The sequence below is a fragment of the Mobula birostris genome, chromosome 1 (assembly GCF_030028105.1).
Source record: "Mobula birostris isolate sMobBir1 chromosome 1, sMobBir1.hap1, whole genome shotgun sequence".
In the NCBI taxonomy this organism is placed as follows: domain Eukaryota; kingdom Metazoa; phylum Chordata; class Chondrichthyes; order Myliobatiformes; family Myliobatidae; genus Mobula; species Mobula birostris.
The window spans coordinates 181,600,661-181,621,740 of record NC_092370.1 but is presented as its reverse complement, the minus strand read 5'-3'; the positions used below and the strand labels follow the sequence as shown (position 1 = coordinate 181,621,740).

General features: G+C 44.2%; 1 protein-coding gene across 1 annotated transcript in view; it reads left to right on the top strand.

The window, feature by feature from the left end:
- The window catches only part of stxbp6 (syntaxin binding protein 6 (amisyn)), a 399,500-nt gene that overhangs the window by 237,604 nt on the left and 140,816 nt on the right, over positions 1–21,080 (top strand). Inside the window, exon 4 of the mRNA XM_072279073.1 lies at positions 15,083–15,248. Within this exon, the coding sequence (XP_072135174.1) occupies positions 15,083–15,248 (166 nt within the window). The remainder of the gene's footprint in view (positions 1–15,082; positions 15,249–21,080) is intronic.

The window sequence follows — 21,080 nt, the reverse complement described above, 5'->3', positions numbered from 1 at the left end:
CAGGTCATTTATAAACATCACAAAGAGGAGGGGTCCCAGAACAGATCCCTGCAGAACACCAATGGTCACCAACCTCCATGCAGAATACGAATCATCTACAATCACCCTTTGCCTTCTGTGGGCAAGCCAATTCTGGATCCACAAAGTAGGGTCTCCTTGGATCCCATGCCTCCTTACTTTCTGAATGAGCTTCGCACAGGGAACTTTATCAAATGCCTTACTGAAATCCAAATACACTACATCCACTGCTTTACCTTCATCGATGTGTTTTGTTACATCCTCAAAGAATTCAATCAGGCTCATAAGGTGCAACCAGCCCTTGACAAAGCTATGCTGACTGTCCCTAATCAGCTTATGTCTCTCCAAATGCTTATAAATCCTGCCTCTAAGGATCTTCTCCAACAACTTGCCCACCACTGAAATAAGACTGCACTGGTCTATAATTTCCTGGGTTATCCCTATTCCCTTTCTTGAACAAGGGGAGAACATTTGCAATCCTCCATTCCGCCGGTACTTCTCGTGTCCCTATTGATGATGCAAAGGCCAGAGGCTCAGCAATCTCCTCCCTCACTTCCCAGAGTAGCCTAGGGTATATCTCGTCCAGTCCCGGCGGCCTATCTAACTTAATTCTTTTCAAAAGTTCCAGCACATCTTCTTTCTTAATGCTATACATTTTTCCCCCTGCAATCACTATCCCACCCTCCACACTCTGTGATAACTGACATAGGATAACTGACTGGTAACTTTCGGTGGAATGAATGTGAGAATTTGAATGTTGGTCCAATGTCATAGACACTCCATGATCCTTAGCATGCATAGAAAGCAAAGGATTCCACTGTCCCTTTTATCCCTGACCATTTTTGTTACTAATGTTTCACTGCATATGACATTAAAAAACAACTGAATGCAACATTTTTACTGTAGTGTCAAATGTGTATCAGATCTGTGGTGTTAGGTTGAATCCAAAGGGCTCCAATATCCAAGCAGGCAGGTTTAATAGAGCTGGTGGCAGGGTTTAAACTAATATGCAGGGGGATGGGAACCAGACAAATAGGGCTGAGGAAGGGGAAAACAGAAATAAATCAGAGATTACATGCAACAGAGATAATAGAAAGGACAGGCAGGAGGTGAGCCATAATCACAGCCAGTGGGATGAGTTACAAGGCAATACAGGTGTGGTGCAGTTAAAACAGAAAACAATAAATGCTGGACTGAAAATGTTGTATTTGAATGCATGCAGCATAAGAAGTAAAATGGACGATCTTGAAATTCAGCTACAGATTGCCAAGTATGACGTTGTAGCCATCTCTGAAACTTGACTAAAGAATGGCAGCCATTGGGAGCTGAACATCCAAGGATATACGATGTATCAGAAAGATAGGTTAGTAGGCATAGGGGGTGGTATGGCCCTGTGTATAAGAAATAACATTAAATCATTTGAAAGGGATGACATAGGATCAGAAGGTGTAGAGTCTCTATGGGTTGAGTTAAGAAATGGCAAGGGTGAAAGGACCCTAATGGCAGTTGTATACAGGCCTCCAAACAGCAGCTGGGATGTGGATTACAAATTACAGCAGGAGATAGAAAAGGCATGTCATAAGTGCAATGTCATGGTAATCGTTAGGGATCTTAACATGAAAGTGGATTGGGAAAACCAGGCCAGTACTGGACCTCAAGAAAGAATTTGTAGAATGCCTAAGGGATGGCTTTTTAGAACAGCTTGTTGTTTAGCCCACTAGGGGATTGGCTGTGCCGGATTGGGTGTTGTGCGGTGATCCAGAGGTGATAAGAGAGCTTAAGGTTAAGGAAACCTTAGGGAACAATGGTCGCAATATGATCGAGTTCACTTTGAAATTTGGAAAGGAGAAACTAAATTCCAATATCTTGGTATCTTAGTGGAATAAAGGAAATTACAATGGCATGAGAGGGGAACTGGCCAAGGTTGACTGGAAAGGGACACTAGCAGGAAGGACAGCAGAGCAGCAATGGCTGGAATTTCTGTGAAAAATGAGAGAAGTGCAAGACAGATATATTCTAAATAGAAAGAAATTTTCAGATGGAAGAAGGACATTACTGTGGCTGACAAGTGAAGCCAGAGCCAAAGTAAAAGCACAAGAAAGGGCATAGAAGGAAGCTAAAGCCAGTGGGAAGATAGAAGATTGGGAAGCTTATAAAAACTTGCAGAAGGAAACTAAGTAGGTCATTAGGAAGGAAAAGATGAATTGTGAAAGGAAGCTGGTGACTAATATCAAAGAAGATACTAAAAACTTCTAAGTATATAAAGGGTAAATGAGAGTTGAGGGTAGATATAGGACCAATAGAAAATGACGTTAGAGATATTGTAATAAGAGACGCAGAGATGGTAGAGGAACTGAATGCATATTTTGCATCAGTCTTTACAGTGGAAGACATCTGCAGTATAACACAAAATAATCTGCAGATTCTGTTGTCAAAGGAACACTCACAATGCACTGGAGGAACTCAGCAGGTCAGTCAGCATCAGTTGGAAAGATTAGTCGATGTTTTGGGCCGAAACCCTTCATCAGGACTGAAGGAAGAACTTTGGGGAGGGTTTGAAGAATGCTGGTAGTTGAAAAAAACAGTAATTTGAAAGACAAGGGGGTGGGAGAGGGGAAGCAGGGAGGTGATTGTTAGGAGAACAATGCGCAGTAGTAGAAGGAGGCGGAACCATGAGGGAGCTGGGGGAGGGGGCAGAGTGACATAGGGATAGAGGAAGGGAGGGGGAGGGAGTTACCGGAAGTTGGAGAATTCTGTGTTCATACCAAGGGGCTGGAGACTAGCTAGACGGTACATGAGGTGCTGCTCCTCCAACCTGAGTTTAGCCTCATTATGGCAGTAGAGGAGGCCATGTATGGATGTATCTGAATGGGAATGGGAATGGGAGGCAGGGTTGCATCCGGTGCTCCCGGTGTGGCCTCCTCTACATCGGTGAAACCCGACGCAGATTGGGGGACCACTTTGTCGAGAACCTCCACTCCATCCGCCACAACAGGCAGGATCTCCCGGTAGCCACCCACTTCAACTCTGCTTCCCATTCCCATTCAGATATGTCCATACATGGCCTCCTCCACTGCCATGATGAGACTAAACTCAGGTTGGAGGAGCAACACCTCATATACCATCTAGGTAGTCTCCAGCCCCTTGGTATGAACATAGAATTCTCCAACTTCTGGTAATTCCCTCCCCCTCCCTTCCTCTATCCCTATTTCACGTCACCTCCCTCATAGTTCTGCCTACTTCTACTACTGCGCATTGTTCTCCTGCCAATCACCTCCCTGCTTCCCCTCCCCCACCCCTTTGTCTTTCAAATTACTGTTTTTTTCAACTACCAGCATTCTTCAAACCCTCCCCAAAGTTCTTCCTTCAGTCCTGACAAAGGGTTTTGGCCTGAAACGTCGACTAATCTTTTCAACTGATGCTGACTGACCTGCTGAGTTCCTCCAGTGCATTCTGAGTAACATCTGCAGTATACCGGACATTCAAGAGTGTCAAGGAAGTGAAGTATGTGGAATGAAAATTATGACTGAGAAGGTGCTCAGGCAGCTTAATGATCTGAGGGTGGATAAATCTCCTGGACCTGATGGAATGCACCCTCGGATTCTGAAGGATGTAGCTGGAGAGATTACGGAGGCATTAACAATATCTTTCAAGAATCGATAGATTCTGGCATTGTACTGGATGACTGGAAAATTGCAGATGTTACTCCATTATTTAAGAAGGGTGGGAGGCAGCAGAAAGGAAACTATAGGCCTGATAGCCTGACATCAGTGGTTGGGAAGTTGTTGGAATCAATTGTCAGGGATGAGATCACGGATACCTGGAGGCACATGACTCGAAGAAGGAAGTCTGAGAATCGGAGCGGGAGTGCGGAGGAAGATATTTTTGAATTTTTCGGTTTTTTTTCCATCGGCGTTCAGAGAGGCGGGACTGCGCAGACGTGTGACGTCGGGCAGTGAAACGCGGAAGATTTAAAAGGAACAGAGCCTCATACAGCGGGCAGCGTAGTTTGCGGGCTGCGGAGTGAGCTGGGAGCAGAGTGAAGGCTTAAGGGCTTCGGCTCACCGGGCTTAGGCGGAAACGGACGAGGCGAGGAAGGTTTAGTATTCATTTTTTTTTCTTGTTGTTATTTGAGGAGAGGGGCAGTATGAGTGTGAGGGCAGTTTGTTGTTCTCGGTGCCGGATGTGGGAGGCCCTGGAGTCTCCAAGCCTCCCGGACGTCCACATCTGCGTCAGGTGCGCCGAAATGCAGCTCCTAAGGGACCGCGTTAGGGAACTGGAGCTGCAGCTCGATGACCTTCGTCTGGTCAGGGAGAGTGAGGAGTTGATAGAGAGGAGTTACAGGCAGGTGGTCACACCGGGGCCATGGGAGGCAGACCAGTGGGTCATGGTTAGGAGGGGGAAGGGGAAGAGTCAGGTAATAGAGAGTACCCCAGTGGCTGTGCCCCTTGACAATAGTCTGAGTACTGTTTGGGGGGACAGCTTACCCGGGAGAAGCGACAGTGGCCGTGCCTCCGGCACAGAGTCCGGCCCTGTAGCTCAGAAGGGTAGGGAAAGGAAGAGGAGGGCAGTTGTAATAGGGGACTCGATAGTAAGGGGGTCAGATAGGCGATTCTGTGGATGCAGTCCAGAGACCCGGATGGTAGTTTGCCTCCCTGGTGCCAGGGTCTGGGATATTTCTGATCGTGTCCAAGATATCCTGAAGTGGGAGGGTGAGGAGCCAGAGGTCATGGTACATATAGGTACCAATGACATAGGTAGGAAAAGGGAAGAAGTCCTGAAAGGAGAAGATAGGGAGCTAGGAAGGGAGTTGAGAAAAAGGACTGCAAAGGTAGTAATCTCGGGATTACTGTCTGTGCCAAGCGACAGTGAGAGTAGGAATGTGATGAGGTGGAGGATAAATGCATGGCTGAGGGATTGGAGCAGGAGGCAGGGATTCAAATTTTTGGATCATTGGGACCTCTTTTGGCGCAGGCATGACCTGTACAAAAAGGACAGGTTACACTTGAATCCTAGGGGGACCAATATCCTGGCAGGGAGATTAACGAGGGCTACTGAGGTGACTTTAAACTAGAATGGTTGGGGGGTGGGAATCAAATTAAAGAGGCTAGACGAGAGGAGGTTAGTTCACAACAGGGGGATGGGAACCAGTGCAGAGAGACAGAGGGGTGTAAAATGTGGGTAGAAGCAAAAAGTAGTAAGGTGAAAAGTAAAAGTGGCAGGCCGACAAATCCAGGGCAAGCATCAAAAAGGGCCACTTTTCAACATAATTGTATAAGGACTAAGAGAGTTGTAAAAGCGCGCCTGAAGGCTTTGTGTGTCAATGCAAGGAGCATTCGTAACAAGGTGGATGAATTAAAAGTGCAGATTGTTATTAATGAATATGATATAGTTGGGATCACAGAGACGTGGCTCCAGGGTGACCAAGGATGGCAGCTCAACATCCAGGGATATTCAATATTCAGGAGGGATAGACATGAAAGAATAGGAGGTGGGGTGGCGTTGCTGGTTAGAGAGGAGATTAACGCAATAGAAAGGAAGGACATAAGCCGGGAGGATGTGGAATCGATATGGGTAGAGCTGCATAACACTAAGGGGCAGAAGACGCTGGTGGGAGTTGTGTACAGGCCACCTAACAGTAGTACTGAGGTTGGGGATGGTATTAAGCAGGAAATTAGAAATGTGTGCAATAAAGGAACAGCAGTTATAATGGGTGACTTCAATCTACATGTAGATTGAGTGAACCAAATTGGTAAGGGTGCTGAGGAAGAGGATTTCTTGGAATGTATGCGGGATGGTTTTTTGAACCAACATGTCGAGGAACCAACTAGAGAGCAGGCTATTCTAGACTGGGTATTGAGCAATGAGGAAGGGTTAATTAGCAATCTTGTCGTGAGAGGCCCCTTGGGTAAGAGTGACCATAATATGGTGGAATTCTTCATTGAGATGGAGAGTGACATAGTTAATTCAGAAACAAAGGTTCTGAACTTAAAGAAGGGTAACTTTGAAGGTATGAGACGTGAATTAGCTAAGATAGACTGGCAAATGACACTTAAAGGGTTGACGGTGGATATGCAATGGCAAGCATTTAAAGATTGCGTGGATGAACTACAACAATTGTTCATCCCAGTTTGGCAAAAGAATAAATCAAGGAAGGTAGTGCACCCGTGGCTGACAAGGGAAATTAGGGATAGTATCAATTCCAAAGAAGAAACATACAAATTAGCCAGAAAAAGTGGCTCACCTGAGGACTGGGAGAAATTCAGAGTTCAGCAGAGGAGGACAAAGGGCTTAATTACGAAGGGGAAAAAAGATTATGAGAGAAACTGGCAGGGAACATAAAAACTGACTGTAAAAGCTTTTATAGATATATGAAAAGAAAAAGATTGATTAAGACAAATGTAGGTCCCCTACAGACAGAAACAGGTGAATTGATTATGGGGAGCAAGGACATGGCAGACCAATTGAATAATTACTTTGGTTCTGTCTTCACTAAGGAGGACATAAATAATCTTCCGGAAATAGTAGGGGGCAGAGGGTCCCGTGAGATGGAGGAACTGAGCGAAATACGTGTTAGTAGGGAAGTGGTGTTAGGTAAATTGAAGGGATTAAAGGCAGATAAATCCCCAGGGCCAGATGGTCTGCATCCCAGAGTGCTTAAGGAAATAGCCCAAGAAATAGTGGATGCATTAGTGATAATTTTTCAAAACTCGTTAGATTCTGGACTAGTTCCGAGGATTGGAGGGTGGCTAATGTAACCCCACTTTTTAAAAAAGGAGGGAGAGAGAAACCAGGGAATTATAGACCGGTTAGCCTAACATCGGTGGTGGGGAAACTGCTAGAGTCAGTTATCAAAGATGTGATAACAGCACATTTGGAAAGCGGTGAAATCATCGGGCAAAGTAAGCATGGATTTGTGAAAGGAAAATCATGTCTGACGAATCTCATAGAATTTTTTGAGGATGTACCTAGTAGAGTGGATAGGGGAGAACCTGTGGATGTGGTATATTTGGATTTTCAGAAGGCTTTTGACAAAGTCCCACACAGGAGGTTAGTGTGCAAACTTAAAGCACACGGTATTGGGGGTAAGGTATTGATGTGGATAGAGAATTGGTTGGCAGACAGGAAGCAAAGAATGGGAATAAACGGGACCAGTAGTGGGGTACTACAAGGCTCAGTGCTAGGACCCCAGTTGTTTACAATATATATTAATGACTTGGATGAGGGAATTAAATGCAGCATCTCCAAGTTTGCGGATGACACAAAGCTGGGCGGCAGTGTTAGCTGTGAGGAGGATGCTAAGAGGATGCAGGGTAACTTGGATAGGTTAGGTGAGTGGGCAAATTCATGGCAGATGCAATTTAATGTGGATAAATGTGAAGTTATCCACTTTAGTGGCAAAAACAGGAAAACAGATTATTATCTGAATGGTGGCCGATTAGGAAAAGGGGAGGTGCAACGAGACCTGGGTGTCATTATACACCAGTCATTGAAAGTGGGCATGCAGGTACAGCAGGCGGTGAAAAAGGCGAATGGTATGCTGGCATTTATAGCAAGAGGATTCGAGTACAGGAGCAGGGAGGTACTACTGCAGTTGTACAAGGCCTTGGTGAGACCACACCTGGAGTATTGTGTGCAGTTTTGGTCCCCTAATCTGAGGAAAGACATCCTTGCCATAGAGGGAGTACAAAGAAGATTCACCAGATTGATTCCTGGGATGGCAGGACTTTCATATGATGAAAGACTGGCTGAACTAGGCTTGTACTCGTTGGAATTTAGAAGATTGAGGGGGATCTGATTGAAACGTATAAAATCCTAAAGGCATTGGACAGGCTAGATGCAGGAAGATTGTTCCCGATGTTGGGGAAGTCCAGAACGAGGGGTCACAGTTTGAGGATAAAGGGGAAGCCTTTTAGGACTGAGATTAGGAAAAACTTCTTCACACAGAGAGTGGTGAATCTGTGGAATTCTCTGCCACAGGAAACAGTTGAGGCCAGTTCATTGGCTATATTTAAGAGGGAGTTGGATATGGCCCTTGTGGCTAAGGGGATCGGGGGAATGGAGGGAAGGCTGGTACAAGGTTCTGAGTTGGATGATCAGCCATGATCATTCTGAATGGTGGTGCAGGCTCAACGGACCGAATGGCCTACTCCTGCACCTATTTTCTATGTTTCTATGACAAGATAGGCCAAAGTCAGCATGATTTCCTGAAAGGAAAATCATGCCTGACTAACCTACTGCAATTTTTGAGGAAATTGCAAGCAGGAGATACAGTAGATGTGGTGTACTTAGATTTTCAGAAGACCTTTGAGAAGGTGCCACACATAAGGCTGCTTAGCAAGATAAGAGCCCATGGAATTACAGGGAAGTTACTAGCATGGGTGGAGCATTGGCTGATTGGCAGAAAACAGAGAGTGGAAACAAAGGGATCCTATTCCAGCTGGCTGCTGGTTACCAGTGGAGTTCCACAGGGGTCGATGTTAGGACCGCTGCTTTTTACGATGTATGTGAATGATTTGGACTATGGGATTAATGGATTTGTGGCTAAATTTGCCAATGATACAAAGATAGCTGAAGGAGTGGGTAGTGTTGAGGAAACAAAGAGACTTACATAGTTTAGGAAAATGGGCAAAGAAGTGGCAAGTGAAATACAATATTGGAAAGTGTATGGTCATGCACTCTGGTGGAAGAAATAAACGGGCAGACTATTATTTAGATGGAGAGAGAATTCAAAATGCAGAGATGCAAAGGGACTTGGGAGTCCTTGTGCAGAATACCCTAATAGTTAACCTCCAGCTTGAGTCAGTGGTGAAGAAGGCGAATGTAATGTTGGCATTCATTTCTAGAGGTATAGAATATAAGAGCAGGGATGTGATGTTGAGTCTCTATAAAGGCACTCTTGAGACCATACTTGGAGTATTGTGTACAGTTTTGGGCTCCTTATTTTAGAAAGGATATACTGACATTGGAGAGGGTTCACAGAAGATTCACGAGAATGATTCCGGGAATGAAAGTGTTACTGTAAGAGGAATGTCTGGCAGCTCTTGGACTGTATTCCCTGGAGTTCAGGAGAATGAGGGGGAATCTCATAGAAACATTCCGAATGATAAAAGGCCTGAACAGATTAGATACAACAAAGTTATTTCTCATGGTAGGGGAGTCTAGGACAAGAGGGCATGACTTCAGGATCGAAGGACATCCATTTAGAACAGAGATGCGGAGAAATTACTTTAGTCAGAGGGTGGTAAATCTGTGTAATTTGTTGCCATGAGCGGCTAAGGAGGCCATGTCATTGGGTGCATTTAAGGCAGAGATAGATAGGTTCTTGATTAGACAGGGCATCAGAGGGTATGGAGAGAAGGCAGGGGAGTAGTGATGACTGGAAGAATTGGACCAGCCCATGATTGAATGGTGGAGCAGACTCGATGGGCCGAATGGCCTTCTCCTGCTCCTATATCTTATGGTCTTATGGTACCAGTGCCATGAGTGTCTTTAAGTTAAACTGTAATCCTGAAATATGATTAACATCAAATCCATTGCACATAATTCAAATACCAAGAAACCATAAGACATCGAAGCAGAATTAGGCCATTTGGCTCATCGAGTCTACTCCATCATTCAATCATGGTTGATTCTTTTTTCCCCTCCTCAGCTCCACTCCCCAACCTTATACCCATAACCTTTGCCTTGGCCTTTCGAGAACCTATCAATCTCCACCTTAAATACACCCAGTGACCTGGCCTACACAACTGCCTATGGTAATAAATTCCACAAGTTCACCACCCTCTAGCTAAAGAAATTTCTCCACAACTCTGTTTTAAATGGACCTCTCTGTCCTGATGCTGTGCCCTCTTGTTCTGCACTCTCCCATCATGGGATACATCTTTTCTACATGTACTCTGTCTCGGCCTTTCAACCTTCGAAAGGTTTCGATGAGATTCCACCCGCCCCCCCAAGTCCTAAATTCCAGCGACTACAGGCCCAGAGCTATTAAACGTTCCTCATATGTTAACCTTTTCATCTCTGGAATTATCCTTCTGAACTTCATCTGATCCCTCTCCAGCACATCTTTTCTTCAATGAGGAGCCCAGACCTATTCACAATACTCAAAGTGAAGCCTCACCAGTGCCTTATAAAGCCTCAGCATTACATTGTTGCTCTTATATTCGAGACTTCTTGAAATGAATGCTAACATTGCATTTGCCTTCCTCATAACAGACTCAACCTGCAAGTTAACAATTAGGGTGTTTGGCACAAGAATTTGCAAACGTTCTGTACATCCCAGAGTACTACAGGAAGTGCCCCTGGAAATAGTGAATGCATTTGTGGTTGCCTTCTAAAAGTCTTTAGAACCTGGAGCAGTTCTTACATTTGGAGGATAGCAAATTTAATCCCATAATTAACACATTGTAAGAAGACTATGCTTTGTGGATCCAGAATTGGCTTGGCCTCAGAAGGCAAAGAGTGGTTGTAGATGGGTCATATTCTGCATGGAGATTGGTGACCAGTGGTGTGCCTCAGGAATCTGTTCTGGGACCTGTTCTCTTCGTAATTTTTATAAGTGACCTGGTTGAAGAAGTGGAGGGGTGGGTTAGTAAATTTGCAGATGACACAAAGGTTGGGGCTGTGATGGATAGTGTGGCGAGCTGTCAGAGGTTACAGCGGGACATCGATAGGATGCAGAACTGGGCTGAGAAGTGGCAGATGGAGTTCAATCTAGATAAGTATGAGGTAGTTCATTTTGGTAGGTCAAATATGATGACAGAATATAGTATTAATGGTAAGACTCTTGGCAGTGTGGAGGATCAGAGGGATCTTGGGGTCTGAATCCATAGGACACTCAAAGCTGCTTTGCAGGTTGACTGTGTGGTCAAGAAGGCATATCATGTATTCGCCTTCATCATTCGTGGGGTTGAGTTCAAGTGCCAAAAGATAATGTTACAGCTATATAGGACCCTGGTCAGACCCCACTTGGAGTACTCTGCTCAGTTCTGGTCACCTCACTACAGGCAGGATATAGAAACCATAGAAAGGGTGCAGAGGAGATTTACAAGGATGTTGATTGGATTGGGGAGCATGCCTTATGAGAATAGGTTGAGTGAATTTGGCCTTTTCTCCTTGGAGCAACAGAGGATGAGAGGTGACCTGATAGAGGTGTATAAGATGATGAGGGGCATTGAGCGTGTGGATAGTCAAAGGCTTTTTCCCAGGGCTGAAGTGGCTAACACAAGAGGGCAGAGTTTGAAGGTGCTTGGAAGTAGGTACATAGGAGCTGTTAGAGGTAAGTTTTTTTTTTGCAGAGAGTGGCGAGTGTGTGAGATGGGCTGCGGCAACGGTGGTGGAGGCGGATACAATAGGGTCTTTTAAGCAACTCCTGAACCGGTACATGGTGCTTTACAAAAATAGAGTGCTATGGGTAGCCCTAGGTAATTTCTTAAGTAAGTACATGTTCGGCACAGCATTGTGGGCCAAAGGGTCTGTATTGTGCTGTAGGTTTTCTATGTTCCTATTAAGTAACTAGGATGCAAGGTGAGTGTTTAGACTTCAGTATTTCTCAATACTGTATATCTCAATGGTTTGCATGAAGGAAGGAAATATAACATCTCCAAGTTTGCAAAAGATACAGTGCTGAGAGGGACTATTAGCTGTAACAAGAAAATGCAGAGAGGCTACAGCTTGATTTTTGGTATATTGGGTTAGTGAGCAAATCTATGAGATAATGAAGTTTAATGTGGATAATTGTGGAATTGTTTTAAAAACAGAAAGACAGATTATTATCTGAATATTTGGAAAAGTGCACTGTCACTGAGTTGTCCATGTACACCAAGTTGCTGAAATTAAGCAGTTAGGGTCACCTTCCGTTGCAAGAGCTTTTAAGGCAAGGAACAAAGATGCTTTCCTGCAGCTCGACAGTGCTTTGGTGAGACCCCATCCAGATATCAGAATGCAATTTCGGTCTTTCCAGCTGAGAAAAGGTGCTCTTGACACAGAAGGAATGGAACAAAGATATCCTCAACTTATTCCTGGAATGATGGGGCTAAGGCATGAAGATTGGATCTATGTTCACTGGAGGATAGAAGAATGAGAGAAGAACTCAATGAAAACTATTACATTCTAATAGGACTATACAAACTAAATGTAGGACAGATTCTCCCGGTGGCTGCAGAATCCCGAATTTTGGGGTCAAAGCCTCTAGATTAGTGCTATGCCATTTAGAACTGAAATGTTTTTTTTTACTAAGAGTGTGATGAAATCCTGGAATTCTCTGTACCAAAAGGCATTGGAGGCCAGGTCGTTAAGTTCATGAAGATGGATACAATTTAATACCAGAGGGTCCAGGGGATTAAGGCAAGAAGGCAGGGACAAGGTAATGAAGAGAATGATTATATTCAGTAGTGGAGCAGCCCAGAACAATTGAACAATCTACTCTTACTGTCCACGTTCTTCTCATCTTTCTACTAGTTACTTTAAACCTATGCCTCCAAAGTCACACTAGTGTGTTCTTACCATTTACACTCTAGGCCTCTTGACCCCAGTTAAATCTTCGCAAAGCCATTGTTGTAAACCTGCTAGTCCTAGAAATGTCCTCATAAAAAACCTCTGCACTTTCTGTACAGGAATCACATTGTTTCTCTTATGTGGTAACCAGAACAATATGCGGAACCCTTTTGTGGGCCAGTCATTTCAAGCTTTCCTTCTCTAAAATACTGTATTGATTCAGGTGGTTTTACACTGCAGCCTGTAAGTATCGTAGTCACCACTGATAAACCAGATGTTATTAAAAATTCTCAGCTGCAGTGGTTGGTTTTGAACTTGCCTCTAGATTCCCAATTTGCTCTTCCAGTAACATCATCGCTACAAAGCTGGGAATTAATTTTTGCACTTCATTGCCCAATCAGTATCTTGGAATTCTCCAATTCACCCTAATTTTATAAGTTATGGAGAAAAATCAGGGCACTTGTTTGGATAACTCTTTCCAACGTTTGGCATGAAGATAATGGGCTAGCGAGCCTGGTTTTGTATGTACTTGTAACTACAGGCAGAAGGAATTAACAGCACAGGAAGAGGCTGTTTGACTGCTCAAATCCTCATGGGCTCTCTGCAGGCGTATTGCAGCTCATTTCATTGTTTGCCCTTTTCCTGAAGCCATTGATATTTTGTTTCTTACAAATACTGATCCGGTTCTGTTCTGAAGATCACAGTTGAGCCATCTCCCTCTGTCTGTCAGTCAAAGCATTCCAGATTGTAAACTCTCACTGCATTTAAAAAAAACAATAAATCAGCAGGTATTGTCTTTGGTTTTAGTTCACCTCACAGTCTGCAGTATTTTGAAAAGTAACATGAGAAGCAGTGGCCTGAGTTGATCAGATAATCCCTTGCGCACTCTTCACTAATCAAAATCAAAGCTGAATCAGCCTTCTTTTCTGACCCTGTGCCATGTTCCTTCATTTCCCTCAGTACATAACTGTCTCTCAGCCTCAGTATTGTTTATATTCTTCAGTTGAACTCTACATCTGTTGCAATTGCCAGATTTTCTTTGTCCACCGTGCTTCTTATGACCTTAAAAAAGAACTGTAAAAATTGTCTTTATTGTAAACAGTAGATTTGACTGAATCATATTGAATTGAATATTCTGTTGCCAAATCTAAATATGATTTCAGTGGGGACAAAGGAAAAGGATTGTACAATTATATTGTCTCTATATCTCTTAACACTATTTTTGTGTAAATTTATCAATTTCCTTTTGTCCCCAGAAATGTATGCTGTAATCAGATATTGTGCACAACTTCCAAACATTTATAGTTTCTATTTTCTTCAAATCAAAATTTTCATCCTTTAATCTTTGAATTATTTATTGCTTCATTATGACTACAATGAAGCAATAATATATATTTGATGCTCTAATCTTTGAGTTTCACTGCTTCCAGTTTTTCTTTGTAAATTTCATATTCAAATCAATTTTTTTTGCTCTCATGCTTGGCTCCAGCGGATGAAGCTGCTGCTTATTTATTCAATCAATGTCACTTTATAATTTTAGGCTTCTGTTTACAGAACCCAGCATGTCACAACTGTTTATCTTCAACAAACTTTGATATATCCCTCTCTGTGATTCATTTTATTGAATATAATCTGGATTTTCCATGAAAATCTCAGTGAGAACTCAAGAGTGTCCGTGAGAAATTAAGTTGCATCGGTGTGAAATCTCATTCCCTGTGAAGAATGCAATCCTACAGAACTATGGGGAAATGTCAGTAATGACTTGCAATGTACTTTCAGAGGGCCAGCAGGGGTTTGAGGGCCAAATGGCCTCCTGCGCTGTTGCAGACATATAAACTATTTTATTTGCTTCTTCCTCTGTAATTCTGTATCTGTATCCCAAAATTTAGTTTCTTTGGCATTTTTAATTCCTGCTTCTTCTGTGTGGTAGTCTGTATGTCTCCCTGAAGAATCTTTAATCTGATTTGGCTGGAGTGGCTCCCTACTGTGTACCTGCTCACAGATGTCACAGACACCAGATGCTAGATTTAATCAGATGAAAGGAGGCCAGTGCTCTTTGCAAATAAGCCCAATGAAGGTCTGTGAGCAATTGTACGAAACTATTTTTATGCCACTCACGGTAGAATCTGGGCTGAGGTGAATCAATTTGGTCTTGCCAGCGATATCCCCATGTGATACCATTGTCCATAATTTCTAATTTGAATACTTGCCATTTTCTCAATTCAGTTTATTTTTAAAGTCAAATTGGCTTTTCTGACCAGGTCAATAATTTGCTTTCAGTTCCGTTAACTTGAATTTCATATAAATGTCCTCTGTGGCACCTTCATGAAGGCCTGAAATTTCTTCCCAATTTCACAGATTTGTAACACAATCCACATTAAAAGATTATTGTACTACAGGCTCTGCACACACAGGGAACTTATCATTTCAAAGATAATGTCATTAACGATGCTTGTATGTTATAAACTAATCAAATGAAAGTAATTATTTTCCTCCGTCTGGACGAATGTAGGCATTCTCATTATTTCAACACAAAAGCAATTTGTTAATTATTATTGTCTTCTAGGATTGTCCTGAATTTGACCTTGTGTTTGAGAACGCCTTTGACCAGTGGGTTGCCAGCACAGCCTCTGAGAAATGTACCTTCTTTCAAATCCTTCACAATATTTCTCAGCGACACCTTTCAGACAGGAAGCCGGAGTTCATTAATTGCCAATCTAGATGGTTGGGTGGTAAGTCTGCATTTGCTATATTGCGATTGTCTTCAAATCCGTGACTTATAACCTGATTTATATCCTAACTTAATTGTAATTATGGAAGAAAATACCATCTGAAAATGTCACTGACAACTAAAAATTCCAAAGTGATTCTGGTGCACAGCAGGAAAAGTGATTTGCTTGACTCGCTGTCTGAGGAGGAGAAAAGTAGATTTTCTCTTGCATTGCCGAATTCACTCACACTCACAAGCATCCTACTTTCCATTGTATAAACCATGCTTTTTGCATGCTTTTTGTGGTATGAAAAATAGAGTTTCAACTGACTAATAACAACCACGAAAATTTAGAAAACAAGTATGTTTTAAGTTGTTTCCATCTCTTACCTCTCCTCAACTTAAAGCGTTTTGCTTGACCCATAACTTTCCTTGTTCTGACGAAAAGCCATTTACCAGAAATGTTAACTCTGTTTCTCTTTACAGTTAATATGTTTAGCATTTTGTTCTTGTTTCAAGTTTTCACCAATTGCAGATTTTTGTCTTTACTTTAAATTCCCATTTGTCTTGCTTCATAGCCTAGTAATAGATTAATTGAATATTGTAAGATTCAAGATTGCTTAATGTCATTTCCTGTACATAAGCGTAAAGGAGAACATAATAATTGTTAGCACAAGAGGTTCTTCAGCTGCTAGAAATCCAGAGCAACACACACAAAATGCTATGGGAATGAATAATCGGTCAACATTTTGAGACAAGACCCTTCATCAGGACTGTAAAAAAGTGGGAAGACGCCTGAATAAGAAGGTAGGGGAAGAGGAAGGAGGACAAACTAGAAGGTGATAGGTGGCCAGGTGGTGGGTAATGGGTGATAAAATAAGAAACTGGAAGGTGATAAATGGAAAAAGCAAGGGGCTAGAGAAGGAGGAATCTGATAGGAGGAGAGAATGAATGATCAGGGGAGGGGGTTGAGCACCAGGGGGAGGTGATAGGCAGGTGAGGACAAGAGGTAGAGGCCAGAATGGAGAAATGTAAAAGAGGGAAGGGGAAGGGTAGAAAAATTGCTGGCAGTTGGAGAAATCGATGTCCATGCCACCAGGTTAGATGCCACTTAGACAGAACATGAGGTGTTGCTCCACCAACCTGAGAGTAGCCTCATTGTGGCAGAAGAGGAGGCAGTGAACCAAAAAGTCAGAACAGGAATGGGGATAGGAATTGAAATGGTTGGCCATTGGAAAATACTGCTTTTTGTGGATGTGTTCGACAAGGTACCCCAATCTACATCGGGTCTCACCAATGTCAGGGCGGCCACTCCAAGAGCACCAGATACAGTAGATGGCCCCCAACAGATTTACATATAAAGTAACATGCAAAATGCTGAAAAAACTCAGCAGGTCAGGCAGCATTTATGGAAAAGAGTAAACAGTTGATGTTTCAAGCCAAGACCTTCCTTTGGGACTTGAATGGAAAGTGAGAAGCCAGGGTAAGAAGAAGGGGGGAGGTGAGGAAGAAGTCAAAGGTGGCAGCTTTTAAGTGAAAACTGGGTCAAGGGGAGGGGAGTGAAGTCAAGAGCTGAAAAGTTGATTGGCGAAAGAGATAAAGGACTGGAGAAGGGGAAATCTGATGAGAGAGGGTAGAAGACCGTGTAAGAAAGAGAAGAGGGAGGAGCACCAGAGGGAAGTGATGGGCAGGTCAAGAGATAAGGTGAGAGAGGGAAACAGGAATGGGGAATGGTGAGGGGTAGGGGTCATTGCCAGAAGTTCAAAAGATCGATGTTCATGCCATCAGTTGGAGGCTACCCAGACAGAACCGAAGAATCTCTTCCAACCTGTTTGTAGCCTCATCGGAACAGTAGAGGAGGACACGGACTGAAATGTTAGAATGGGAAGTAGAAGTGAAATAGGTGGCCACCAAGAGATCCCACTTTTTCTGGCGGATGGAGCGAAGGTGCTCGGTGAAGTGGTCTCCAAATTTATGTCAGGTCTCATGGACATACAGGGAGGACCAGATACAGCAGATGACCCCAATAGACTTGCAGGTGAAGTGCCTCCTCAAAGGAATGTTTGGGGCCTTGAATGGTAGTAAGGGAGGAGGTGCAGGGGTAGGTGTGGTACTTGTTCCACTTGCAAAGTTAAGTACCAGGTGGAAGATCAGTGGGGCGGGACGAGTGGACACAGGAGTCACATAGGGCGCGATCCCTGTGGAAAGTGGGGGGAGGGAAAGATGTGCTTGGTGGTGGGATCCCATTGATGGCAGAAGTTACTGAGAATTATATGCTAGATGCAGAGGCTAGTGGGGTGGTAGGTGAGGACAAGAGGAACCCTATCCCTAGTGGGTTGGCGGGAGGATGGGGTGAGGGCAGATATGCATGAAATGGAAGAGATGCAGGTAAGGGTAAAGGAAAGGAAGCCTCTTTCTTTGAAGGAAAAGGGCACCTCAGTAGTTCTGCAATGTAAAGCCTCATCCTGAGAGCAGATGCAGGAGAGATAGAGGAAGAGAGAGAAGGGGGTGGCATTTTTACAAGTGACAGGGTGGGAACAGATAGCTGAGAGAGTCAGTGGGTTTATAAAAGATGTCAGTAGATAGACTGTCTCCAGAGACGAGGGAGGGAAGGGAGGTGTTGGAAATGGACCAAGTAAATTTTGAGGGCAGGGTGGAAGTTGGAGGCAAAGTTGATGAAGTCGATTACCTCAGTATAGGTGCAGGAAGCAGCACCAATGCAGTTATCAATGAGGCATAGGAAGAGTTGTGGAGCAATGCCAGTGTAGGCTTGGAACATGGACTGTTCCACATAGCAAACAAAAAGACAAACATAGCTGGGACCCACACGAATGCCCATGGCTGCTCCTTTGGTTTGAAGGAAGTGGGAGGAGCTGAAGGAGTAATTATTGAGAGTGAGGACCAGTTCTGCCAGCGGAGGAGAGTGGTGGTGAAGGGGAACTGGTTGGATCTGCTGTCCAGAAAGAAGCAGAGAGCTTTAAGGCCCTCATGATGGGCGATGGAAGTGTATAGGGACTGGACGTAGCATGTTTGTGTTACATGTGAAGTGTGGCTTCAACAGGAAGGACTGTTTAGGGCCCTGAATGAAGGTGAGGGAGGATGTGAATGGGCAGGTGTAACACTCCTCCCACTTGCAAGAATAAATGCCAGGAGGGAGATTAGTGGGAAGGGATGAATGGGCAAGAGAATCACAGAGGCTGCTATTCCTGTGGAAGACAGAGAATTGGGGGAGGAGGTAGTAAAGATGTGTTTGGTGTAGGGTCCCCTTGAAGATGGCGGATATTGCAGAGGATGATGTGTTGGAAGAGGATCATAGGGTAGTAGATGAAGAACAGAGGAACTCTGTCATTAAGGCAGCAGGAAGATGGGCTGAGGATAGATGTCAAGGAAATGGAGGAGATACAGGTGAGGACAGCATCAATGGTGGAGAAAGGGAAACTTTGTTCTTTGAAAAAGGAAGACATCAGAGATGACCTGGACAGGAAAGCCTCAACCTAGGAACAGATGTGGCAAAGACAAAGGAACTGTGGAAAGGTAATGGCACTTTTCTAGGAGACAGGTTGGAAAAGGTATAGTCAAGACCATAAGACGTAGGAGCAGAATTAGGCCATTCAGCCCATTCTGAATGGCTCCACCATTTCATCATGGCTGATCCCAGATTCCACTCAACCCCATACACCTGCCTTCTCGCCATATCCTTTGATACCATGACCAATCAGGAAACGATGGACCTCCGCCGTAAATATAGGCACGGACTTGGCATCCACTGCAGTCTGTGGCAGAGTATTCCACAGATTTGCTACTCTCTGACTAAAAACGTTCCTCCTTACCTCTGTTCTAAAAGGTCGACCCTCATCTTTGAGGCTGTGCCCTCTAATTCTGGATATCCTCACCATAGGAAATATCCTCTCCACGTCCACCCTGTCTAGACGTTTCAACATTCGGTAGGTTTCAATGAGATCCTCCCGCATTCTTCTAAATTCCAATGAGTACAGGCCCAAAGCTGCCAAGTGCTCCTCATGTGTTAATCCATTCATTCTCAGAATGAGGACATGAGTCAACGTTCACTGGGGCAGGAGCAGGCAGAAACAGTCGGCATAACTGAACAGTTAAGCTAGTGGATATTGGCTAGGAGGTAGAAATGGGCACTGAGGGGTAAATGAACTGTGAGATTGGTGTCTGTGGTTAGGAGATCACCAGAATGGATGAAGTTGGTGATGGTTTCGGAGACAAATTTCTGACGTTCCTGAGTGTGGTCCTTTACAAAGGGTAAGTAACAGGAGGTGTCTAGAGTTTCTGTCTGGCTTCAGCAAAGTAGAGGTCAGTCCACCACACTATAACAGCACCCCTTTTTTCTGTGGGTTTCATGGTGAGGTTGTGATTGGTGCCGAGAGAGTGGATGGAAATGAGTTCAAAAGGGATAATGCTTGAAGAGGAAAGAGGAGTGCTGAAGTCGAGCCAGTTGATGTCTGCAATTAGGGATGAAAAGATTTAGAGCAGGCAGAGAACCAGAGGGGCGTGTCCATGAGGAAGAGGAAGGTTAGAGACAGGAGAAAGGGGTCATCGGTGTGGGGTGGTGAATTCTTGCCAAAGAAGTGGGCTCGGAGATAGAAGTAAAGTTTGACGCTGTGATGGGCGCAGAACCCACTGAGGTGCGGGCGAAGGGGGACAAAGATAAGGCCCTTGCCAAGGACAGAACATTCCACCTCAGAGAAGGGAAGGTTGGGGGGAATGAAAAACGTTGCAGGGATCAGAGGGGGGAAGCAAGTTAGTGGTGTCAGAAGATGGGAGAGTGGGAAAGTAGGGTGGGAGGAAAATGAAGACTGAGGACTCGGGAGGTGGGGGGGGGGATCCTGAGAAACCCGGGGTTGGGGGAGTAGTGGTGGAGGAAGGGGAGCCCAGGGGCTCAGTGGCATTGGGGAAGGTCACAGCCTGGAGGTGAGGGTGGCCAAGTTCAGGGCTGGAGATAGAGCTGGAACTCATGTAATTTGCTGTCTAAAGGCATACTGGAACCTGAGTTGGAGATGGTGGGATACGCAGTCTGGAGATATCCGGGGTTGTTGGAGTTTGGGGTTCCTGCAGTCTGGAGGAGCCCAGCACTGTTGGAACCTGAGTTACACAGTCTGGAGGCATCTGATCAAATCAAAGTCCGAAATAATGGTTACTCCGGATCCAATGCAGCACCAAAAAAAAACACGAAAGACAAAGAACACAATAATAAGAAATCTCAATAAATGTAAATACATAATATAGCTTATATACATAGGTTGATTGTAAGTCCATAAAGTGACATTAGGCTGTCTATAAGGTGACTGACAGGAAATATTAAAGTGGTGGTGGAGTTAATGGATATAGGTGTTGATCAACCTTACTGTTTAGGTAAAGTAACTGTTTTTGAGTCTGGTCGTCCTTGCATTGACGCTATTTGGCCTCCTCCCTGATGGGAATGGGACAACCAGTCCATGAGCATGGTGGGTAGGATTCTTCATGATGTTACTGGCCCTTTTCCAGTACTTTTCTGTATATATGTTCTTGGTGGTTGGAGGGCTAGTGCTGGTCATGCATTGGGCAGTTTTGATTACTCATTGTAGAGACTTCCTGTTCGTTGCAGTGTGGTTTTTGTACCAAGCAGCGATGCAGCTTGTTAGGATGCTCTCTGCTACACATCTGTAGATTGACATGAGTATTGATGAGTATGGGTGGAGCTGAGAAACAGGAAAGGTATGGCCACATTAGTGGGATTGTATTACAGACCACCCAATAGTCAACGAGACTTGGAAGAGCAAATCTGCAGAGAGATAGCAGGCAACTGCAGGAAACATAAAGTTGTGGTGGTAGGGGATTTTAATTTTCC